This window comes from Chiloscyllium punctatum, chromosome 45 (genome assembly GCF_047496795.1).
Source record: "Chiloscyllium punctatum isolate Juve2018m chromosome 45, sChiPun1.3, whole genome shotgun sequence".
NCBI lineage: Eukaryota > Metazoa > Chordata > Chondrichthyes > Orectolobiformes > Hemiscylliidae > Chiloscyllium > Chiloscyllium punctatum.
In genome coordinates this window covers 45,895,065-45,917,759 of record NC_092783.1, presented here as the reverse complement: position 1 = coordinate 45,917,759, position 22,695 = coordinate 45,895,065, and the positions used below count along the sequence as shown (strand labels likewise).

The 22,695-nt window shown below is 38.5% G+C and overlaps 1 protein-coding gene across 1 annotated transcript in view; it reads right to left on the bottom strand.

Annotated features, from left to right (window-relative positions):
* LOC140467344 (calcium/calmodulin-dependent protein kinase type 1B-like) overlaps positions 1-22,695 on the bottom strand; it is a 39,365-nt gene that overhangs the window by 11,378 nt on the left and 5,292 nt on the right. The window contains exons 3-10 of the mRNA XM_072563643.1: positions 21,798-21,923; positions 21,518-21,592; positions 18,372-18,510; positions 15,354-15,477; positions 11,896-11,971; positions 10,036-10,148; positions 2,633-2,711; positions 1,888-1,975 (exon numbers count right to left, since the gene is read on the bottom strand). Of these exons, the coding sequence (XP_072419744.1) occupies positions 1,888-1,975; positions 2,633-2,711; positions 10,036-10,148; positions 11,896-11,971; positions 15,354-15,477; positions 18,372-18,510; positions 21,518-21,592; positions 21,798-21,923 (820 nt within the window). The remainder of the gene's footprint in view (positions 1-1,887; positions 1,976-2,632; positions 2,712-10,035; positions 10,149-11,895; positions 11,972-15,353; positions 15,478-18,371; positions 18,511-21,517; positions 21,593-21,797; positions 21,924-22,695) is intronic.

The window sequence follows — 22,695 nt, the reverse complement described above, 5'->3', positions numbered from 1 at the left end:
AAGTGATTTTTGGCTTTTTGTAAGTATGTTAAAAGTAAAAGGATCATCAGGGAAAGAGTAGAGCCTATTAGAGACCAAAGGGGCAACCTGTATGTGGAGCCTGAGGATGTGGGTGAGGTCTTAAATGAATAAGTTTCATTGCTATTTATGCAGGAGAAAGACATTGTAGTTGGGGATTTCATTTGGGAAAGTGAGGTACTAGAGTTTGTTAAGATTTACAAGGCGGAAGTATTAGGCATTTCCGTGGGCACAAAGGTACACAAATCCCCAAGACCTGATGAGATGACACTGATGACATTGCTGCGGGAGGTGAGGGAGGAGATTGCTGTGGCCCTGGCAGAGATATTTAATACTTCACTGGCTACAGCCGAAGTGCCAGATAACTGAAGGAGAGCTAATGTGTTTCCTTTGTTCAAGAGTGGCAGTTGGGTGAGGTTAGGTAATTACAGAACAATTAATTTACTTCTGTGATGGGAAATTACTGGAAAAAAATTCTGAGCAATGGGATTAATCAGTAATTGGAAAGGCAGCAATTGATCAGGGATAGTCAAGACAGATTTGTTACCAAATGGTCCTAACAAATGTAATTGAATTCTTTGCAAAAGTGACTTAATATATTGATGAGGGCAATGATGGACTTCAATAAGGCCTTTTACAAGCTCCAACATGGAAGGCTGGTCTAAAAGATAGGAGCCTATGGGCTCCAAGGCAAGTTGGCAAACTGTATCCAAATTTGGCTGACAAGTAGGAAGCAAAGAATAATAGTAGAGGGATTTTGTTTTGTGATTGGAAGCCTGTGACCACTGGCGTACTATAGGGATTGATGGTGGGACCTTTGGTATTCGTTATGTACATTAACAACTTGGATGTAAATGTAGAAGGTATAATTAGTAAGTTTGCAGATGATACAAAAGTTGATGGCATTGATGGTGAGGAGGATGTCTCAAGCTATGGTCTGATATTGATCAGCTAGTAAATTGGACACAGCTAAGTCAAAGATGATATTTATTCTTAATAAGTGTGAGCTGATGCATTTTGGGAGGTCCAATAGAGGAAGGACATATACAATAATCAGAAGTCCCTCAGGACTACTGAAGAACAAAAGGACCTTAGTTTAGAAGCCCATAATTCTTTGACGTCATCAATGTAGGTAGACAGGGTGATGAAGAAGGCATATGAGGATGCTTGCCTTCATTAGTCAGGGCAAAGAATATAGGAGCAAGGCAATTTTGTTATATATTGAAAAACCATTTTTTATGTTACAAGATAGAATACTGTATGCAGTTCTGGTCACCACATGTTTGGAAGGATGTGATTGCACTGCAGAGGAAATTCATTGGGATGTTGTATGTGATGAAAATTTTCAGTTATGAAGACATAGAAAATGCATTGCATTTGTTTCCTGTGAGCAGAGGTGGTTGACAGGGGATCTGATTGAGAGATACAAAACAATGAGAGGCATAGACAGAGAAGATCTTGAAATTTTATTCCAATTGGCAGATGTGTCTAAGACCAGAGGGCATATAAGTTTAAGGTGAGAAAGTGATTTAGAGAAAATATGAGAAAAGAAGATTTTCACCCAGAGAGTGGGAGAAATAAGGAACATGGTGCTGGAAAGAGTGATCAAAGCAGATACTCTCCAACAATTAAGAAGCATCTCAATAAGTATTTAAATGCCAAGGCATTGTAGGCTATGAACCAAGTGCAGGTAAATGAGATTAGTGTAGTTTGGTGTTTATATGTCAGCATAGACTTGTAGGCCAAAGGGCTTGTTTCTATGCTGTATGACTCAATGACATGTCATAGTTTTGTTTAATAAAGGTAAGTAAGGCCACTGCACTTTATAGGTTTTACAAGAATTTTAAAGTTTATCTCAGCAGGATTCACCTTCCAATTACTCCTTGCAAAGTTCTTTGTGATCTGAACACTGACAGAAAGATAGATATCATGGAGTGGGGCAATGTTCTCTGTGATCCTGTTAAGAGAAAGAGAAGGTCAGTGACTACGTAGATCTGTGAGATTGTAGAACTGCAAAATACCATTACGCACAAGAATGTTCACTCCTCTTCATAGTGAACTTTTCTACTACTTTCTATCACTAGAGATATTTCATTAATGTATGTATTAACAATAGTCATTATTAATTTGTTGTCGGCAATTACATTAATTATTCACATCAAACGTGGGATCGGGTTTCCATTAATTGCTATTCACCATTCTTTGGATAATATTATTAAGTTTGACTGACCCATTGTATTTCACAGTTGCATCCTTTCTTGATGGTCAAGGAATTCTAACAAATACAAACCTTTGTGGACATCCAGGAACTCCACAGAAATGTAATTGGTGCAAGCTTTGTGGTTCTACTGAGAATCAATAAGTGAACCAATACACCGCTAACACAGATTGAATTCTTATTATCATCTATAAATACTCTGCAATGTAATTTTTCCATTAGTGGGAAAGCCCCTAACTCACCTACAGCATTCAACAAATGAAAATGTGCATTAATCCTCAACAATTACAATGTGTGATATTAATGTAATTTTTTTTTCTTTAACACGGTTCCTTTTCTCAATTTGGTGAGAGGAAAACAATTTGCACAGACTCAAAGCTGTCATATTTAGTTTACCAGGGGTGTCGTAAAGCCTGTTCACAAGTGAAGCGCTTTGTTGGGTCCTTTTCCAGCAAGTGCCTGACAAAAGATTTTGCTGAAATTTTGAAATGAAGAAAAGAAATAGAATGAAATGTCAGTTGGTAATAAGAAAGTATCATTTTACACATTGTAAAACATTTCAGTGTAAAAATAAATTGTATTGACAGCTTTTGATTTTTATGTTCAATGTAGAGGCACTGAGAAAGTCACTTTAAAAACCAGTTCAATTCTTGAGGAAATTAATTCACTTCATAAATTTAAGCAAAAGCAGCTTGACATTTATTACAATGGACATCAATAGGTATGGAAGTAGAGAAAGGAAATTCCTATGAGTCTTCCTTGACAAGCTGCTACACATTACTCATTTAACAAAAGCACAACAGCAGTATAAGTTACATTGACATAATTCTAGAACAAAATGGCTAATGGTTAAAGTAATGCCCAGTTTCACATATAATTTTCTTTTCAGTAGGTGGCAGCTTCTTTTCATTCTACTGGGAAAACAAGTGTTTCATATTTATAGCAGAAAGCAAATATATCCAAATTTCCAGATCCTTTAATTTACTCCCCCTTTAGTTTGTGTGGATAGTTGTCAATGCATTTCAGTTCATTTATTGCTCAGAAAATAGCAACTAACTGAGCAATTCTATGCAGTTGTTTGGAAACTATATGGAACTCAGCAGCTTTTTCCACTGAAGAAGAGTGCTTACTCTTTGCAAGTATTTCAGTTTGCAAGTACTTTTCCAATTGTGTGCAAGCTGGATTGTGTGGTCAATGCCACTCAACTCTGAAAGCATCTAGGATTCTGGGTAATCCAAGATGGAGGACAGGAAGAAGTTGTGGCTGTAAGAGCTGCTCCTTTTTTGAGATATTTTAGGAGTTGGAGGTGATTTCTTTGACTTCCAGGAGCAGCAGTTACTGTTGCATTGTTTTGGAACTTTGGGTAAAAAAAAGATCAAAACAACGGCACTTTTAAAAAGAGGAAGACAGACAAAAGGCAGCGACGGCATGGTCAGTGAGGGAGAGAGAGAAAGAAACCTACACTGCTAACTGATACAAAAATGAATCTGCACAGTTACTGCCTTTGCTGTTTGAATTCATGCATCTCTGGGCAAAGGGGTGTGCCTACGAAAAATTAACAAACAGCGAAATTCACAGCTGACCTTCGAAGACCCTGTGTGGGAGAGTAAGTGCATAGTTTTTTTTACATGTAACCTTGCTGTAAGTCTACAGTAGTGAGTAGAATGGGTTCTTTCTTGACTATATATTTTATTGAGATCTGTCTCTTGATTAAATTTCAAATATATAAACCATAAGTACTAAGTTAGCCTGAACCACTTTTTTTTAGAGCAATAAGGCAGTGCTATTGGGAATGAGCAAAGATGGCCTTTAACAGAGTGATGTGCTGATCCTGTTGGATGTGAGAGTTTCCATGTTACTGATGATTATGTCTGCGGGAAGTGTCTTTGGTTCCTATCAGATCGCATGGATCAGTTGGAGCAGCAGTTAGAGGCAATTAGGAATTTACAAGAGCTAGGGGGTGTGATAGATGTCAGTTATAGGAAGGGAGAAAAGCCGAAGATACAGTCAGGTAGATGGGTTAACTCCAGGAAAGTTAGGAAGGGTAGGCAGGTAGTGCAGAAGTTTCCTGTGGCTATCCCCATCTCAAACGAATATGCTGCCCTGGCAAATGTAGAGGATGATGGATTCTCAGGGGAATATAGCACGAAAAGCAAAGTTTCTGGTATTGTGACTGGCTCAAATGTAATCAGGGATATTTCAGGTTCCAAGCGATCGATTGTGATAGGGGACTCTCTAGTCAGAGACATAGATGGATGGTTTTGCGGCCAGCAGCAAAAACTCAGAATGGTATTTTGCTTCCCTGGTGCCAGGATCAAGGATGTCTCAAAGAGGGTGCAGAATGTTCTCAAAGGGGAGAGGGACCAGCAGGAGGTCATTGTACACATTAGAACTAACGATATAGGAATGGAAAGGATGAGATTCTGAAGGGAGAATATAGGAAGTTAGACAAGAATTTAAAAAGAAGGTCCTTGAGGATAGTAATATCTAGATTACTCCTAATGTAATGAGCTCGTGAGGGTAGGAAAGGAGGATAGAGCAGATGAATGTGTGGCTGAGGAGCTGGTGCAAGGGAGAAGGGTTCACATTTTTGGATCAATGCAATCACTTTTGGAGTAGAAGTGACCTGAACAAGAAGGACGGACTGCACCTGAATTAGAAGGAGACTAAAATACTGACAGGGAGATTTGGTAGAGCTGCTCAGGAGGATTTAAACTGGTAAGGTGGGGAGGTGGGGCCCAGTGAAATAGTGAGGAAAGAGATCAATCTGAGACTGGTACAGTTGGGAAAAGGAGTGAGTCAAACAGTCAGGGCAGGGAGGAACAAAGCAGAGAACAAGGTAGACTGATAAATTAAACTGCATTTATTTCAATGCAAGAAGCCTACCAGGTAAGGCAGATGAGCTAAGGGCATAACAATTACAGAAACGTGGCTCAGGGATGGACAGGACTAGCAGCTTAATGTTCCAGAATACCAATGACACAGGAAGGACAGAAAGGGAGGCAAGAGAGGAGGGTGGGGGTTTGGTTGGGGGGGGGTGGGGGGTGCGGGGTGGCATTTTTGATAAGGGATAGCATTACTGCTGTACTTAGGAATGATATTCCTGGGAATACATCCAGGGAAGCTATTTGGATGGAACAGAGAAATAAGAAAGTTATTCTGATAAAGGGCTTTTGCCCAAAACGTCAATTTTCCTGCTCCTCGAATGCTGCCTGACCTGCTGTGCTTTTCCAGCACCACACTAGTCTTGACTCTAATCTCTAGCATCTGCAGTATCCACTTCTGCCGAGATAAGAAAGGCATGATCACCTTATTGGGATTGTATTATAGACCCCCCCCAACAGTCTGCATAAAATTGAGAAATAAATTTGTGAGGTGATTTCAGTTATCTGTAAGAATAATAGGTGGTTATGGTAGGGAATTTTAACTTTCCAAACATAGACTGGGACTGCCATAGTGTTAAGAGTTTAAATGCAGATGAATTTGTCAAGTGTGTACAAGAAAATTTTCTGCTTCAGTATGCGCAAAACTTGACCTACTCTTTGGAAATAAGGCAGGGCAGGTGACTGAGGTGTCAGTGGGGGAGCACTTTGGGGCCAGTAACCATAAATCTATTAGTTTTAAAATAGTGATGCAAAAGGATAGACTGGATATAAAAGTTGAAGTTCTAATTTGGAGGAAGGCCAATTTTGATGGTATTAGGCAAGAACCTTCAAAAGCTTACTGGGGGCAAATGTTCACAGGTCAGGGGATGGCTGGAAAATGGGAAGCCTTCAAAAATGAGAACGAGAGTCCAGAGACAGTATATTCCTGTTAGGGTGAAAGGAAAGGCTGGTAAGTGTAGGGAATGCTGAATGACTAGAGAATTTGAGGTATTTGTGAAGAAAAAGGAAGCGTATGTTTGGTTTGGACACCTGAGATCGAGCGAATTCTTAGAAGAGTATAAAGGCAGTAGGAGTATACTTAAGAGGGAAATCAGGAGTGCAAAAAGGGGACATGAGATAGCTTTGGCAAATAGGGTCAAGGAGAATCCAAAGAGATTTTATAAACAAATTAAGGACAAACTAGGGATAGAACAGAGCCCCTCATGACAGCCTATGTGTGGAACCACAGGAGAGGGAGGATATACCAAACAAGTATTTTGCATCAGTGTTTACTGTGGAGAAAGACATGAAAGATATAGAATGTGGGGAAATAGATGGTGACAATCTTGAAACATGTCCATATTACAGAGAAGGAGATGCTGGATAATGCATAAAAGTAGATAAATCCCCAGGACCTGATCAGATGGACCTTGGAACTCTGAGGGAAGCGAGGACAGTGATAGTTGGGCCCCTTGCTGAGATTTTGTATCATCGATAGTCACAGGTGAGGTGCTAGAAGACTGAAGGTTGGCGAACGTGATGCCAGTATTTCAGAAAGGTGGTAAGGAAAAGCCAGGGAACTATAGACCAGTGACTCTGACATTGGTGGTTGGCAAGTTGTTGGAGGGAATTGTGAGGGACAGGTTTACGTGTATTTGGAAAGGCAAGGACTGATTAGGGATAGTCAGCATGCCTTTGTGTGTTGGAAATCATGTCTCACAAACTTAATTGAGTTTTTGAAAAAGTAACAAGAGGATTGATGAGGGCAGAATGGTGGACGTGTACTATGTGGACTTCAGTAAGGCATTCGACAAGTTCCTCATGTTAGACTGGTTAGCAAGGTTAGATCTCATGGAATACAGGACGAACTAGCCATTTGGATACAAAACTGGCTCAAAGGTAGAAAACAGAGGGTGGTAGTGGAGGGTTGCTTTTTAAACTGGAGACCTGTGACCAGTGAAGTGCCACAAAGATCAGTGCTGGGACCCAGCTTTCTGTCACTTATATAAATGATTTGGGTGTGAGCATAAGAGGTATAGTAATTAAGTTTGGAGATGACACCAAAATTGGAGGTGTAGTGGACAGCGAAGAGGGTTACCTCAGAGTACAATGGGATCTTGATTAGATGAGCCAATGGGCTGAAGAGTCATAGATGGAGTTTAATTGAGATAGATGTAAGGGGTTGCATTTTGGAAAGACAAATCAGGGCAGGACTTATACACTTAATGGTAAGGTCCTGAGGAGTATTGCTGAACAAAGAGACCTTGGAGTGCAGGTTCATAGCTCCTTGAAAGTGGAGTCTCAGGTAGATAGGTTAGCAAAGAAGGCTGTTGGTATGCTTTCCTTTTTTTGACAGAGCTTTGAGTATGGAGTTGGGAGGTTATGTTGCAGCTGTATAGGACATTGGTTAGGCCACGTTTGGAATATTGCATGTAATTCTGGTTTCTCTCGAATCGGAAGGAAACTTGTGAAACTTGAAAGGGTTCAGAAAAGATATACAGGATGCTGCCAGAGTTGGAAAATTTGAGCTATAAGGTGAGGCTGAATAGGTGGGGACTGTTTTCCCTGGAGTATCGGAGGCTGAGGGGTGACCTTATAGAGGTTTATAAAATTATGAGGGGCATGGATAGGACAAGTAGACAAGGTCTTTTTCCAGGGTTGGGATATAAAAGAGTCCTAAGGGGCAACATTTTCACACAGTGGGTGGTGTGTGTATGGAATGAGCTATTAGAGGAAGTTGTGGAGGCTGGTGCAGTTACAATATTTAAAAGGCATCTGGATAGGTATATGAATAGGAAGGGTTTAGAGGGATATTGGCCAAGTGCTGGCAAATGGAACTAGGTTAGGTTAAGATATCTAGTTGGAATGGACGAGTTGGATCAAAGGGTTTGTTTCCGTGCTGTACATCTCTATGACTCTGTGACTCTAAATGTAAAGTGAAGTCTGAGGCATAGATTTCCCTATTCTTAATGACAGTTCTAATTTGACACCAAGTCAAGAGGACTGACAGATATTGAAATGTTGCAAATTAAATGATTACAATTAGATTAAAAAGTGAAAATATCATAAACAATCTTTGAAAATAATTATTTAAAATGGCTCAAATTTTTAAATGTGCTAGACAATATTGACATTGCACAAATGTGGAATTTGCTTTTCACAACCAATCAGTGTGTCTAGTAGTAATTATGAACTTGGAAAGGTATTGAAAACTCACATAAAAACATAGAAAAAAGGTGCGGGAGTAGGCCATTCGGCCCTTCAAGCCTGCACCACCATTCAATATGATCATGGCTGATTGTGCAATCTCAGTATCCTATTCCTACTTTTTTTTCATACCCTTTGTTCCCTTTAGCTGCAAGGGCTACGTCTACCTCCCTTTTGGATCTACCTAATGAACACCTTTCCGTGGTAGAGAATTCCACAAGCCCACAACTCTCTGAGTGAAGAAATTCTTCCTCATCTCAGTCCTGAATGGCCTACCCATTATTCTTAGGCTCAGGCTCCTAGTTCTGGACTTCCCTAACATCGGGAATATTTTTCCCACATCTAGTCTGTCCAGTTCCATCAGGATTTTCTATGTTTCTATTAGATGCCCCCTCACTCTTCTCAATTCCAGTGAGTATAAGCCCAGTCGTTCCAGTCTTTCTTCATACGTCAATCCTACCATCCCGGGAATCAGTCTGGTGAACGTTCATTAGACTCCTTCAAAAGCAAGAATGTCCTTCTTCAGAACCCTAATCTCAATCTTAATCAGATTTACTTAATTTAGCATGGTGAAATTTTTTCAAAGGTTTTAAAAACAAGAATAACAGGTAAAAGAGGTGGCTTTCATTAAATCACTGATTGCTTCTAGATTGCTTACTGGAGGAGTCCTCAATTGGGCATTCTTTCAATGATCACAATGCCTTGGTGCTGCAATGCTATCTAAACAAGGTGGTCAAATTTCTGAGCTATTTTGAAATCAGAAACATTTTGGTTAGGTTTTTACGCTCTCCAGATACTTGATCTTATAGTATACATGTATACTGAAGAACTCACAGCATCACTCACAGGAGCCACAGAAATTTCATAAGCATCTTGATATTGTTTCAAAGCAGCAGTTCTCTGAATGAAACACTTGTGCTCCCAGGGGTAACATTAAGAAATATATACTGGTCATTTTGAGATTGATGACCTGGTGACCAGTTTTATGCAGCTTTTGCCAACTGCCTCCTGTTACCCTTTAAACACACTGCTTTAGAGATGGAATGCCCTATTGCTAGAGGTATCATGATTCCATATCATATTGCCAGGACTTTTTACATGCCAACTAGCCAATCTGCCACTTGCATGCTTGAAATATCAGGTTGGTCAAGGCAGCTGGTTAATATGAAGGTCAGCTGATTATCATAAGAGCATTAGAAATACAAGCAGGAATACGCTAGAGAGTTCCTACAATCTGCTCCACCATCAAACTGTGACTGAATTTCCACTCAGCTGCACCTTCCCCATATCCCTTGATTCTCAATATCCAAAGCACATTCATCACAGTCTTGAACATGCTCATAGGTTAAGCATCCAGAGTCCCTTGGAGTATTGGCTGTGAAATGCAGGATAACAGGATAATGAAATTCTCCCAAGTCCCAAGTGGCACTATCAAAGCACCTTGGCAATACCAGAATGAAACTTCATGAATACAGGACAAAATTTTCCATGTAACATGTCAGACATTATAATGTCCAACAATATAAAAATGCATGTTAATGATTTAATTGGAATCAAGATCTCAATCCTGAAACTATGGTACATATGGAATATACCTTAATATACTAGATAATTTGCAAACTTATTTTTGCAACTGCATTCAGAATATCCTTCATTAATAGGTTCGCAAATGGGAGTCATTCAATGTGTTACGATATTTACAGACTTCACTTGCAACTGCTCACACACCTTGCTCAGAAATATCATCCCAGAATGGAGAGTCAAATTCATAGTCAGCATTTGAAATCCGAGCGAACAGTTTAGTCTCAGTCTCTTCATAGAAAGGAGGGTAGCCACATAACCTATTAAAATTGAAGCAAAATTGTTAGTCTCAATCCTTTTGGTTTGTAGCTTGCAGCTTGCTAGTTACATATAATTTGGTAATTTGTCTGCTATTTTGGGAAAGATGCAATTTAATGTTCAAACTTCAAGGGAGGAATTATAGTTTTTTACGACCAGCATCGGCAGTTGATGCCCATTTTGCACTGTGCCCTATTTTTTTTGTGCCAATTTCAACTGTAGCAGATTCTGGTTGGATGTATTTATTTAAAATGACCCTTCCTACCACCCTAACACTAAACCCCAATTTAAGTTTTAGTTTTATATACACATTTACTGAACTGGTGCCCAATGTCAAATTGTACCTATCTTACAACCAATTCTTCATCACAATTGGACTTGCATACTATACATTTCCTCTTTATAAGCAACCTGTCAGTTTTGGGTAATTAGAAAAACAATGCATCTAAGTTTCAGAAGGCTTTTGATAAAGTCCCACATAAGAGATGAGCATGAAAAATTAAAGTCAATATGATTGGAGAGGTAGTGTTTTGAGATAGAAAGAAACTGGTTGGCAGACAGAAAACAAGGAGATGGAATAAACAAGTCTTGTTTTCCAAATGGTAGGCAGTGACTTAAGGTTACCACAGGGAATCAGAGCTGGGATCTCAGCTACTCATAATATATATTAATGATTTTGAAGAGGGAACTAAATGTAATATTTCCAAATTTGCAGATGACACAAAGATGGGTGGGAGGGCGAACTGTCAGGATGATTCAGACATACTTCAGATAATTTTGATAAGTTGAGTAAGTGGGCAAATACTTGGCAGATGCAGTTTAATGTGGATAAATGTGAGGTTTCCACTTTGGTAGCAAAAACAGGAAGGCAGATTACTATCCCAATAGCTATAAATTGAGAGAGGGGAATGTGCAATGAGTCCTGAGTGTCCTTGTACACCAGTTGCTGATGGTGAGCATACAGCTACAGCAGGTGATCAAGAAGGCAAATGGTATTTTGGTTTTCATAACAAGAGGATTTTAACACAGGAACAGCTTACACTGTTACAATTATACAGGACCTTGGTGAGATCTCACCTTGAATACTGTGTGCAGTTTTGGTCTCCTCACTGAGGATGGATGTTATTGCTATAGAGAGAGTGCAGCAAAGATTTACCAGACTGATTCCCAGAATGATAAGACTGATGTATGAAGTTGAACCAATTAGAGTAATATTTGCTGGAGTTTAGAGGATTGAGAGGTGAGTCACAGAAATCTAAGAATTGCCAACAGGACGAGACAGGGTGGATGCAGAAAGGATGTTTCTATTGACAAGGGAATCCAGAACCATGGGTCACAGACGAAGGATTTGGGGTAAACCATTGAGGACAGAGAAGAAAAGAAGTGTCTTCACCCAGACAGTGGTGTGCCTGTGGAATTTGGAATGACAGAAAGCAGTCAAAGCCAAACATTATATGATTTAAGGAAGAAGTTGGATATAGCACTTGGGATTACAGGATATGAATAAAAAAAGCGAGAGTTAGATTGAATTCTATGATCATCCAGGATAAATGCAGAGCAGGGACAAGGCCTACTCCTGTTCCTATTTTCTATGTTTCTATGCTGTCATACCTGCTGAGTGTTACCAGAAATTTCTGATTTTATTTCAGCAATTTTAAAAATCAGCTGATAAAATGGCACATATGTCAGCACAATAAATTTTTCTGATGGAATCAAGTCAAAACTCTTAACATATCTTCAGAAACTCACAGAATGTATGCAATTACTCCAATAGACCAGCAGTCAACAGCTTTGTCATATGGTTTTTGGTCCAGAACTTCAGGAGCTTAAGAGAGATAAAATATATTAGTTTCTGTGAAAAGATGTTTCTAGTGAAATAAACAGAATGAGTATCTCAGACTACAGTCTTTGTTATGGGAATGTTTGATTAATTGTTCTGACATTAATGATCAATTCAAAGCTTTGTTGATGTTTGATAGATACAGTTTTAAAGAGTAATTTTGGGCATTACACTTGTAAAAAATAAATTGCACATATTTTTAATTATCTTGTTTCCATTTTACTGCTAATTTGAATTTGACATCCAAAACATCTGAAAAACAGACACTAGACACAGCTGCACAGATATTAGACAGAAATATGTAGTTCTCCCATATCTTCATGCATAATGAGTCTAACATTACACTGTTTGATCACCATCGGGCAGATATCACCAAATCGCAATGGGGGAAATATTACAAGAAGTGAGTATGACACTAGAAGAGTTTCCCACGTACAAAACTTAAACACATAAATAAACAGATTTTCATGTAATGTGAAATATCACCAGGAGAGCTATGCACATTAGTTGAATAGGATTTATAATCATCTACAAAGGAATAATTTGATTAGGAATAGTCAATAAGATTTGTGAAGAGTAGCTAGTGCCTCACAAATCATATTGAGTTCTTTGAGAAGGTGACCAAACAGGTGGATGACAATAAAGCAGTTGATGTGGTGTATATAGAATTCAGTAAAGCATTTCATAAGGTTCCCCACAGTATGCTATTGCAGAAAATACAGAGGCATGGGATTGAGGGTGATTTAGCAGTTTGGATCAGAAATTGGCTAGCTGAAAGAAGACAAAGGGTGATGGTTGATGGGAAATGTTCATCCTGGGATTCAGTTACAAATGGTGTACTGCAAGGATCTGTTTTGGGGCCATTTTTATAAATGACCTAGATGAATACGTAGAATGATGGTTTAGTAAATTTGCGGATAACACTAAGGTTGGTGGAGTTGTGGACAGTGCAGAAGGATATTGCAGGTTACAGAGGGACATGGATAAACCGCAGAGCTGGCCTAAGAGGTGGCAAATGAGGTTTAATGCGGAAAAGTGTGAGATGATTCACTTTGGAAGGAGTAACAGCAATACAGAGTACTGGGCAAATGGTAAGATTCTTGGTAGTGAGGGTGAGCAGAGGGATCTCAGAGTCCATGTGCATAGATCCCTGAAAATTGCCACCCAGGTTGAGAGGTTGTTAAGAAGGCGTAAGTTGTGTTCGTTTTTATTGGTAGAGGGATTGAGTTTTGGAGCCATGAAGTTATGTTGCAGCTGTACAAAACTCTGGTGTGGCCCCACTTAGGGTATTGCGTACAGTTCTAGTCATCACATTATAGGAAGGATGTGGAAGCATGAGAAAGGGTGCAGAGGAGATTTATCAGGATGTTGCCTGGTATGGAAGGAAGGTCTTACGAGGAAAGGCTGAGAGACTTGAGGCTGTTTTCATTAGAATGAAGAAAGTTGAGAGGTGACTTAATAGAAACATTCAAGATGATCAGAGGATTAATTAGGGTGGACAGTGATAGTCTTTTTCCTCGAATAGTGATGGCTAGCATGAAGCAACATAGGTTTAAATTGAGTGGTGATAGATATAGGACAGACATCAGAGGTAGGTTCTTTACTCAGAGTAGTAAGGGTGTGGAACGTCCTGCCTGCAACAGTAGTAGACTCGCCAACTTTAAGGGCATTTAAGGTCATTGGATAAATATAAGGATAATAATGGAATAGTGTAGGTTAGATGGGCTTCAGATTGGTTTCACAGGTTGGCGCAACATTGAAGGCTGAAGGGCCTGTACTGCGCTGTTACCTTTTATGTTCTAAATGTGTTGCTATCATTTTAAAGGCCTGCCCCTGTGATAATGAATGCATTTCTGCCATCAAATTCTGTGAATACTCAACATCTGTTCTAGTTAAACATGTTATCAACATTATTGAAGTATAAAAAGGAAATTTTTAAAAATGGTATTTCAGATATTTGTGATTTTCTAAATTATATTTATTGAATATCACAATGGGTGTTTGGAAATTGAAACTTTTTTTAACTAGTGTTAGCTTCAAATACTCTAAGGTTGAGCACACTGCAAGTGAAATGCAGGTTAAAATGTTACTTTTTTACTTATTGAGAGGTATATTCTAACCACCAAATGGGGCAGTACTTCCTTCTTAACACATATATGCCTACTAATCTGTACTGTTTTAGGGTCAGTAATAATTTACTAGCAATTTTATTAAGAATAAATAAGCTCATCTATCTTAGATCCAAAACCAGTTTTATGTTGTACAAGTTAGATTCCAGGATGCTAGCATGCATAAAACAACCTACAACATAAATCTGATATTCTTAACATTAACGTTGGAATTATAGATCCAGATTTTTGTGCTGTGTCATCCATTCAAAAATGCTCAATTAAATTTTCTCAATTCTGTTTAAAATAGTGAAACTCCAGGTATAAGACCCAGAAGAAAATTACCATAACTTTAGATAAGTCTTATTTTACAGTCTGCCTTACTTTAGTGGTGTGCAAATACAGGAAGGAAGAGCGGTTTTCCTCAGCTCAGATTCATCCGTGTTTTTGGATTTTAATCCTTGTTTCACATTCCCCAATTTTTCTCTTGATCATGCCTAGTTAAGCTCACTATCAGTTCTTGTACTTATTTCAAATGTAAATGAGGCAGCTGTCAATTGGTTTAGATGACAGTACTAATTTGACTAATCAGAGATCAGCAATCACATTGGAGACAATTTCAATGCATGAAACAGAGCTATAGTGCACAACATAAGATCCATATGTAGCTTCCATTTTTTGAGTTTTCTGCACTAAAGGCAGGTCTTTGGTGAATATTTGCTAAACCATGGCAAAACGCTGTGATTTTGTTTACTGCAGGTATGAGAATAAGCAAGTCCAAGTCTACTTCAGCTATAACAGGGATCAAATAGGTGTTCTTGGAGTTAATCTATTCCATATGCTAGGCTTTAGCCAACTGAGCTAATTAGACTCCAAGTGTGGCTCATCATGCTGAATAAATATTGTTTGGGCCTTATATTTGTGTCATGCAAAAGGTTGCCTAAATAACAATAACTGCACACCAAAAACAACCCATTAATTATAAAGCAACTTGAAAAGCCTTCAGACAAGATGAAACATTGCAGTAATGTAATCTCTCTTTTTAAAGTTGATTCCATTCGTGAGGAAAAAAAATACTGATAATGCAAGATAATTGTTGAAGTTTTTGAATTTAGTAAAGGTTGTTGTGCAGTGAATCACCGAGAGTCTGGAATGACACAATCTTGTCTCATTAACTATCACAATATCCTATAGACAGCTATCAAAGTTCTAATGTCTAATTATGAACTAATTGAGTTCATAAAACATGCAAACCCTACCCACGTAGCCGGGTGTACCACATGCTGTGGACATTACACCCATGTCCAGCATCTTTGAAAGACCAAAGTCACTGATCATAATCTTGGAGTTTTCATCCAAGCTGTAGTACAGCAGGTTTTCAGGCTATGAGAGAAATTGTAACATTAGTAACAGTACTATAACACTCCTCACTATAGATCACTGGTGAAGACACATTTTGAACATCGCAATATTTATTAGGCATTATCGGGTGCTTTGAAAAGGATATGGATCTATCTGACAAGATTCAGAATAGAAAACTAAGGACTGTAGCTGTGAGGAACAGAACATTTTCCAATTCAGGCCCTGGATATCAATATCAAACACACTCTGGCTAGATATCGGGAATTAGGTGTATTATAAAGTTTCCACTATTTTGACATGCCAAATGTATCTCAACAACTAACCACAGAAAAAACACTCCTATTAATCTGACATTTATCCCATTTCCACACTGATCATCTTAGGTTGAGATTTGGTATTTGGGGACTATGATTGAAAACCACAAGAATCTAGACTGAGATTGTCCAGAAAACTCAACAATGTTAAAGTTTCAGGTTGACGATCTGACAAACCTCTGAAATGCATGTCTGAGGATTATGGTGATGGCAGAGGTCCCATCTGAAACAGGAGGTGTTCCAGTCTGCAGTAGGACTTTGGAAGCACATTTGCCAGTGGATGACAACTAAACAATTGCTTCTGTCTGAAGAAATGTCAATTCAATCGAAGGCTGGCAGTTTAGCTACCTTAGCAGCATTATTGCTAAGGATGGCCTTTGTTGGAACTTCAAAATCCGGGAGAAGGTCTCAGGAGCTGGGCATGCTCAGAAAAAGGTGGGTAGGGTTAGGGGGAAGGGTCCGCAGATTGAGATGGAGGGAGGGGAGAGGTGGCTTTCTGAAAATCCATTGTCATGAGGTCAGCCATTACCACCAGAGTCCCCATCAATGGAAAGTAGGGTTTTGCACACAGAATCCTTTAGGAGAATGCTCACTGGGCAGCCTCCCTCTGCAGTGCCAGGCCTCCCAACCTGAGATGGGCAACATGTCTTTGAGAGATTAATGGCCCTCAATTGGACACTAAAGAGGATTAATTAGTCTCCCAACAGGCAGCAAATCCTGTACATCTTCTCAAATGCCTAACTGCCTCCAGCCTTCCTGCCTCTGAACCCATTGCCAAAGGGTTGGGCAAACTCAGCCATTATTTTTTTTCCTCCCTCCAAAGGTAATATTGACTCAATTTTCAAATTTATTTCAAATTTACAGGATCTCCAGTATTTTGCATTTGTCTTGAAACTATCCCGATCTACTTCACATAGAACTTCTATAAACCTTAATATCAAGCCAATTTGCTCCCATGATTCAGATCTTTAAAATACTCTGTCGCATGACAAGCTAGGTGCAAGGCGACTATTTGATTTTTAAAAAATGTAACACTAGAGTACATTGAAGAATTGCTCAGTTTTAAGCCAATGATAGAGATAAAGAGGAATGATTTTGCAAAATTGCACTCTGGTGATATTTTGTTTCCTCTTTTAAGCTTCTGCTTGGGCTACTAGGACTCTCTTCTTGCTCTATATTATATTCATACAGTGACAATACTTATGTGCAAAGAAAGCAGTGCCAATGGTAACAAGCTGGCTTAGTCCAGCTTGTACAGGGTGTCTTACCTGTCAAAAAGACCATTGCATGCAGGTACTTATTTGTGAAAATATTTTCATTACAGAATCTATTGAGAATATTTCTATGGTTACAAATAATTGTAACAACCTATTGAAAATTGATCAATTGGACTAAGGATGCCTTGACTCAGGATGTTAATTAAGATTCATGAAACAATTCAAAAACAGGCAGATTTCCATTGCTATGCTTTTGTATTTCTAGATTATTATGATTCAATTAGATTTCCTTTGTTTTGCAAATCGACCTTCAAAATATTTTATCATTATAAGCAAGGAATCCATGTATCAACAGTTTGAATTGGACACACCATACAATGAGGGGACAGAATGCGCATGCTACAAAAATTGTGGGGCTGAATTGTGGAGTGAAATGAGCTCAAAGCTAATTGACAGCATTTAGTGCAGCATGGCTGAGTTAATTTCATGTTCACGTTGAAGATCAACATAATCCCTTTCAATCAGTTAATTCCATCATGAATTGAACTATTATCTCTTTCTGAAAAGGGTTTATTTTATCCTAAGCTTTGCAATGCAGTTTGCAAACAACCACATCTGAGTCATATTCTGTCCAAACATCTATAAGCCATCTCCAGACTATTATCTTTGAACATCTTTAATCAAAGCATTTACTAACTTGCTTGTACTGCTGCTTTCACTTCTACATTATTAAACCCTTATATGAGTTTAGACAGGGACAAAACTGCTTTTTTCTGGTTGACAACGTCACTGTGCGAGAAATTCAGAACCCAGGCTAAGGTACATGGGTGCAAATCCCATCATATCAGATGGTGAATTTTAAGTTCAATAAAAAAGTTCTAGAATGAAAAATTGACAATGTAGGCATTTTCAATTGTCATAAAAACCTTTAGGGAAAGAAACCTGCTATGCTTACCTGATCTGGCCTTCATGTGACTCCACACCAAGAGCAATATGGTTGACTTTTAACTGGGCAATTAAGAACGGCTAATAATTCTGGCCTAGCCAGTGATGCCCACATCCCATGAATGAAAAATAAAAAACAACACTCTATCTTCTGGAGCGACATGAAATACATTGATGTGCTCATCCAGGAGAAAGGTAATTCAGAGTCCACCTAGAGGGTGTTTTTCCAGAATACTCTGTGCATAAAGCTACATTTATTTCATAGGCTGCAAAGGCATTGTAGGTGGAAAACGCAGATCTCTACGTGATATTTTGCCTTCATATAATGGCTGAATACCACATTATTAAATATAATAATTAATATTTCCTGCAAAATTAGAACATTATTTGCTCATGATTGCTTTTTCAAATATTGCCATCAGCAAAATGCTCTTAATACCTTTAAGTCTCGATGTACAATTCCATTGTCATGAAGGTATTTTACAGCATCAAGTATTTGCTGAATCAGAATACTGGCGTCTTTCTCTGTGTAAACTCCACGCTCTAGAATCCTGTCAAAAAGTTCTCCTCCTAACACACTGGAAATAAATGTAAATTTATATGCTTTATCAATAAAAAGGAATACACACTCACAATGCTTACACCCCTTCACTTGAAACATTGTTTTATTCCCAAGAAACAAATGCCACAGAGTCCTCTAACCAGCTTAATCTTGTCTGTTGGCAGCGTATACATTCCTGCAGAAATCAGTAACATAACAATAAAATGGTGATGATAATGCTGAACTATCCATCACCAAGAACGTTGTATTGGCAAAACATTCTTTACTGAGACATACTTTCCCCATTACTGTGAGTTACAATCAATGCTCCATTTACTACTTTTCTAATAATGCATGGAGTAATAAGTTCCATGACATCAAACTGTTTTGGGAACTATGACATTAAGATAATTTCATAATAGCACAAAGTCAAGTGCAGTCATTTCTCAATGGAATTCTCCTGTTTCTCAACAATAATCTGAATAAAACTCTAGAACAACCATTTATATAATTTCTCTGGAATTTCTGCAATCTTCTATCAAGGGAACCTAAAGATCCCTATAGAAAATCTATCTGGACCTACATTAATGGCTCCATGATAGTTATTGATATTCATAGTAACCTTGCAGATATAAAGAAAAAAGAAGCCTAGCAAATAGCCTTTCACAGCTCAGAACTTTCAAAATCACTCTCCAGCCATTGATTAATTTTTTAAACATTGCAATTGCGATTTTATATGAAACTTCCCAGTCAAAATACACACAGCCAACTCCCACAAACAGCAATGTGATTATAATCAACTAATTTACCTTTAAAAAGTCTGTTTGAGAGATAAAGTTTGGTCAAAATACCAAGGAGAACTCCACTGCATTTAGTGTCATAGAGTCGTACAGCACAGGAACAGACCCTTTTGTCCATCCAGACCATAATGAACATAATCACAAAATAGTCCCACCTGCCTTTTCTTGGCCCATATCCCTTCAAACCCTTCCTATTCATGTCCTTATCCAAATGTCTTTTAAATGTTGCAATTGTACCCACATTCACCACTTCCTCAGAAAATTAATTCCACACGCAAACCATCCTCTGTGTAAAACATTTGCCTGTCATGTCTTTTTTCAATCTCTTTCTTCTAACCTTCAAATGCCCCTAGTCTTGAAATACCCCAAAGACAATAAGAAAAAGACAATACCATTAAACTCTACCTATACTGCTCATTGTCTTTTAAATTTCTATAAAGTCGCTTCTCAGCCTCCTGTGCACCAGTGATAAAAAGTCCCAGCCTATCCAGCCTCATCTTATAACTCAAAACTTCCATACCCAGCAATATCCTGGTAAATTTCTTCTGAACCCTCTCCAGCTTGATAAAATCCTTCCTATAACTGGCCAACCAGAACTGGACACAGTATTTCAGAAGAGGCCTCACCAATGTCCTATACAACCTCAACATTCTTATACTCAAAGAACTGAGCAAAGAACGCAAGCATGTTAAATGCTTTTTTAACCATTCTGTCTATATATGACATAAACTTCAAATAATTATCTACCTGAACCCCTGGATTACTCTGTTCTACAAAACTACTCATCACCCTACCACTAATTGTGTAAGTCCTAACCCTGTTTGTTGTACCGAAATGCAATTTATCCAGATGTACGCCTCATCTGTTATTTTTTAGCCCATTGACCCATTCTTAAAAAGAGTAGCATGGGATCTTCTACATACATCTGAGAGAACTGAAAGGAGCTCAAATGAAGAGCTCATTTGATAATGATTCTGACAGCACTGTTCTCCCTTAGTATGACACTGGAATGTCAGAAGAAGTGTTATGCTCTACTTTTTTGGACTAGGACTTTCACCCATGACCTTCTGACTCAAAGCCACTTGTGCTATATACTGAGCTAGGTCTGACACACCCAACTGTCAAAAGCTTGATTACGTCACAGGCTTCCAGTTGGTATCGGTGTTGTGCTGATCAGTTTCTGTTGGCTTACCCAATGAGTATTCCATAGAAAAACATTTATTGGCTAATCTCATGATTACAAAGCTGCAGTTTCAAGTTGGCACCATAAGAATGGAAAATATTTATCTGCCAGGTAAGGCAGAAACAATGAGGATAATCTTCCAACATTGTGCTTTTGATAGGATACCTAATCTATCAGGAATGCATAGTGCTATGCATGATTTAAAGTGGAACATAATGTATTGCAAATGCTAACATTTTTGATATGCCAAAGACTCTCTACTGGCAGCGTGAACCTGATTGTTATCCCATGTTTATTAGCTCCCTTGGAAAAGGTTCTGTAAAGGTTTTATCTGTTCCTCCAATTGTAGCTGTTCAATTGTGCATATCACCAACCATGGAGTCATCTAGATCCAAGATCTGGAATTCCCTCTGGAAACATTTCCACCTCTTAATGCCTCTTTGGCTTTTTTTTTAAATATACAGCATAAATCTTGCTTCCAAAACTAAGGTTTTAGTCATCTGTCCTAATGTCTCCTTTCTTAGTTATGTGTCAAATTTGATAGCTCATACTACTGCCATGCATACGACTAGTCCTGTATTGTAGTTTTACTAGGTGCACCACATTCTGCTATTGCCATGCTTTCTTAAATGCAATAAACAGATTTTTGGCATGATGATAATGACCGAGTGTGGTATATAAGGGCCAAAACATCACTATTTGTGGTGAGTGGAATGAATTTCCAGAGGAAGTGGAGGATGTGGATACAGTCACAATATTTAGATGGTATTTGGGTAAATACACGAATAAGAAATATTTCGAGGATATGGGCCAAGCACAGGCAGGTGGGATTAATTCAGTTTGGGATGATGGTGGGCATGGACTGGTTGGGCCAAAGGTTCTGTTTCTGTGCTGTATGAATCTATGGCTCTATTGTGCAGTGCCTTGGAATGTTTTACCATGCTAAATCAACACAGCATAGCACCAATCTCTCAGTTGCATCTACATCACTGATGCCACATAATTCATGAAATTATGGAATATGAATCATGGTTCATAAAGTGAATTTGAATGCTACTCACAGTTGCATAACTAAGTAGAAGTGAGTGGGACTTTCATAGATGTCTTCCAGAGCTACAATGTTTTCATGTTTTATCCTAAAATCCAGAAAGATAAGGAAAAACATTGCAATCATTCTGTAATCTCCAGGGCAATTGGGGATAGGCAATAAAATGCTGGCCCAGCCAGCAAGACCCACACAATAAGTGAATACAAAAACATTGCAATAGTCCATTCATTTAAGTTATGCAAGTTAGTAATTGAATTGCAAACAATGTGTCAGTAAAATACAAGCAATCTTACCTTCTCAAAACAGCAATTTCATTTTCTAATGAGATGTCATTTACATCACTTTTCTGAACACACTTCAAAGCTACCATTTTGTCAGTAGCCCTCTCTTTTGCCAAATACACTTCTGAAAAGGCTCCTCTGTCAGGATAAAACAAACATTTATTACATGTATGAGTAACAGCCTACTTAATGATATCGGTATTATACAGCTATTTTCAAACAATGATGTGTCCCACTGTAGGAATGGGATTGTTTCTATACTCTGCTCAATACTAAGCACAATTTTACAACTCATTTATTGACTTGCTAGAGATATAGGAATATGAACTAAATGTTTGCCTCTGCTACAAAGATATTGATACGGGAAAACATCACTTCTTGTTATAGATCCTGCACTGTTCTCATTTCAATTACATCAAAGAGATGAAAATCAGGCAGATTCCACAATAAGAAAATGATTCGCTATGTCAGATTGCCTCTACTTATCTGTGCTCAGTGGAGCTCTTCCATTTTGTTTTGGAGAAAACAGCTAAAAGAAAGCTGTCTATGTTGGAACTCAGTGGGAGGCTAGTCCTCAGTCCTATTAAGTGGGGTATGTAGTCATATAGGGGGTCCTGGTACTGTCAGTCAGGGGCACAGTCCACACACAGACAGGGTCTTAGCCACAGTCAGTCATCAAATTGAAATGCTCATCATCACAGAATATATGTGATTGTAATCCAGGGAACAGGCAATTGTCTATCTTATAGGGCCAGAGCAGCAGTTAGGGGAAGTTGTGTATCATTGGTCAGACAGTTGCAACATAGTGTCAGGGGTCTAGTCATATCTAAGGACAGCTCATTAACTGTCACTTAGAGGTGTACAGCCAATGCAATCCTTGCTGTCTGTCATTTGGTTGTTAAGAAGGGTG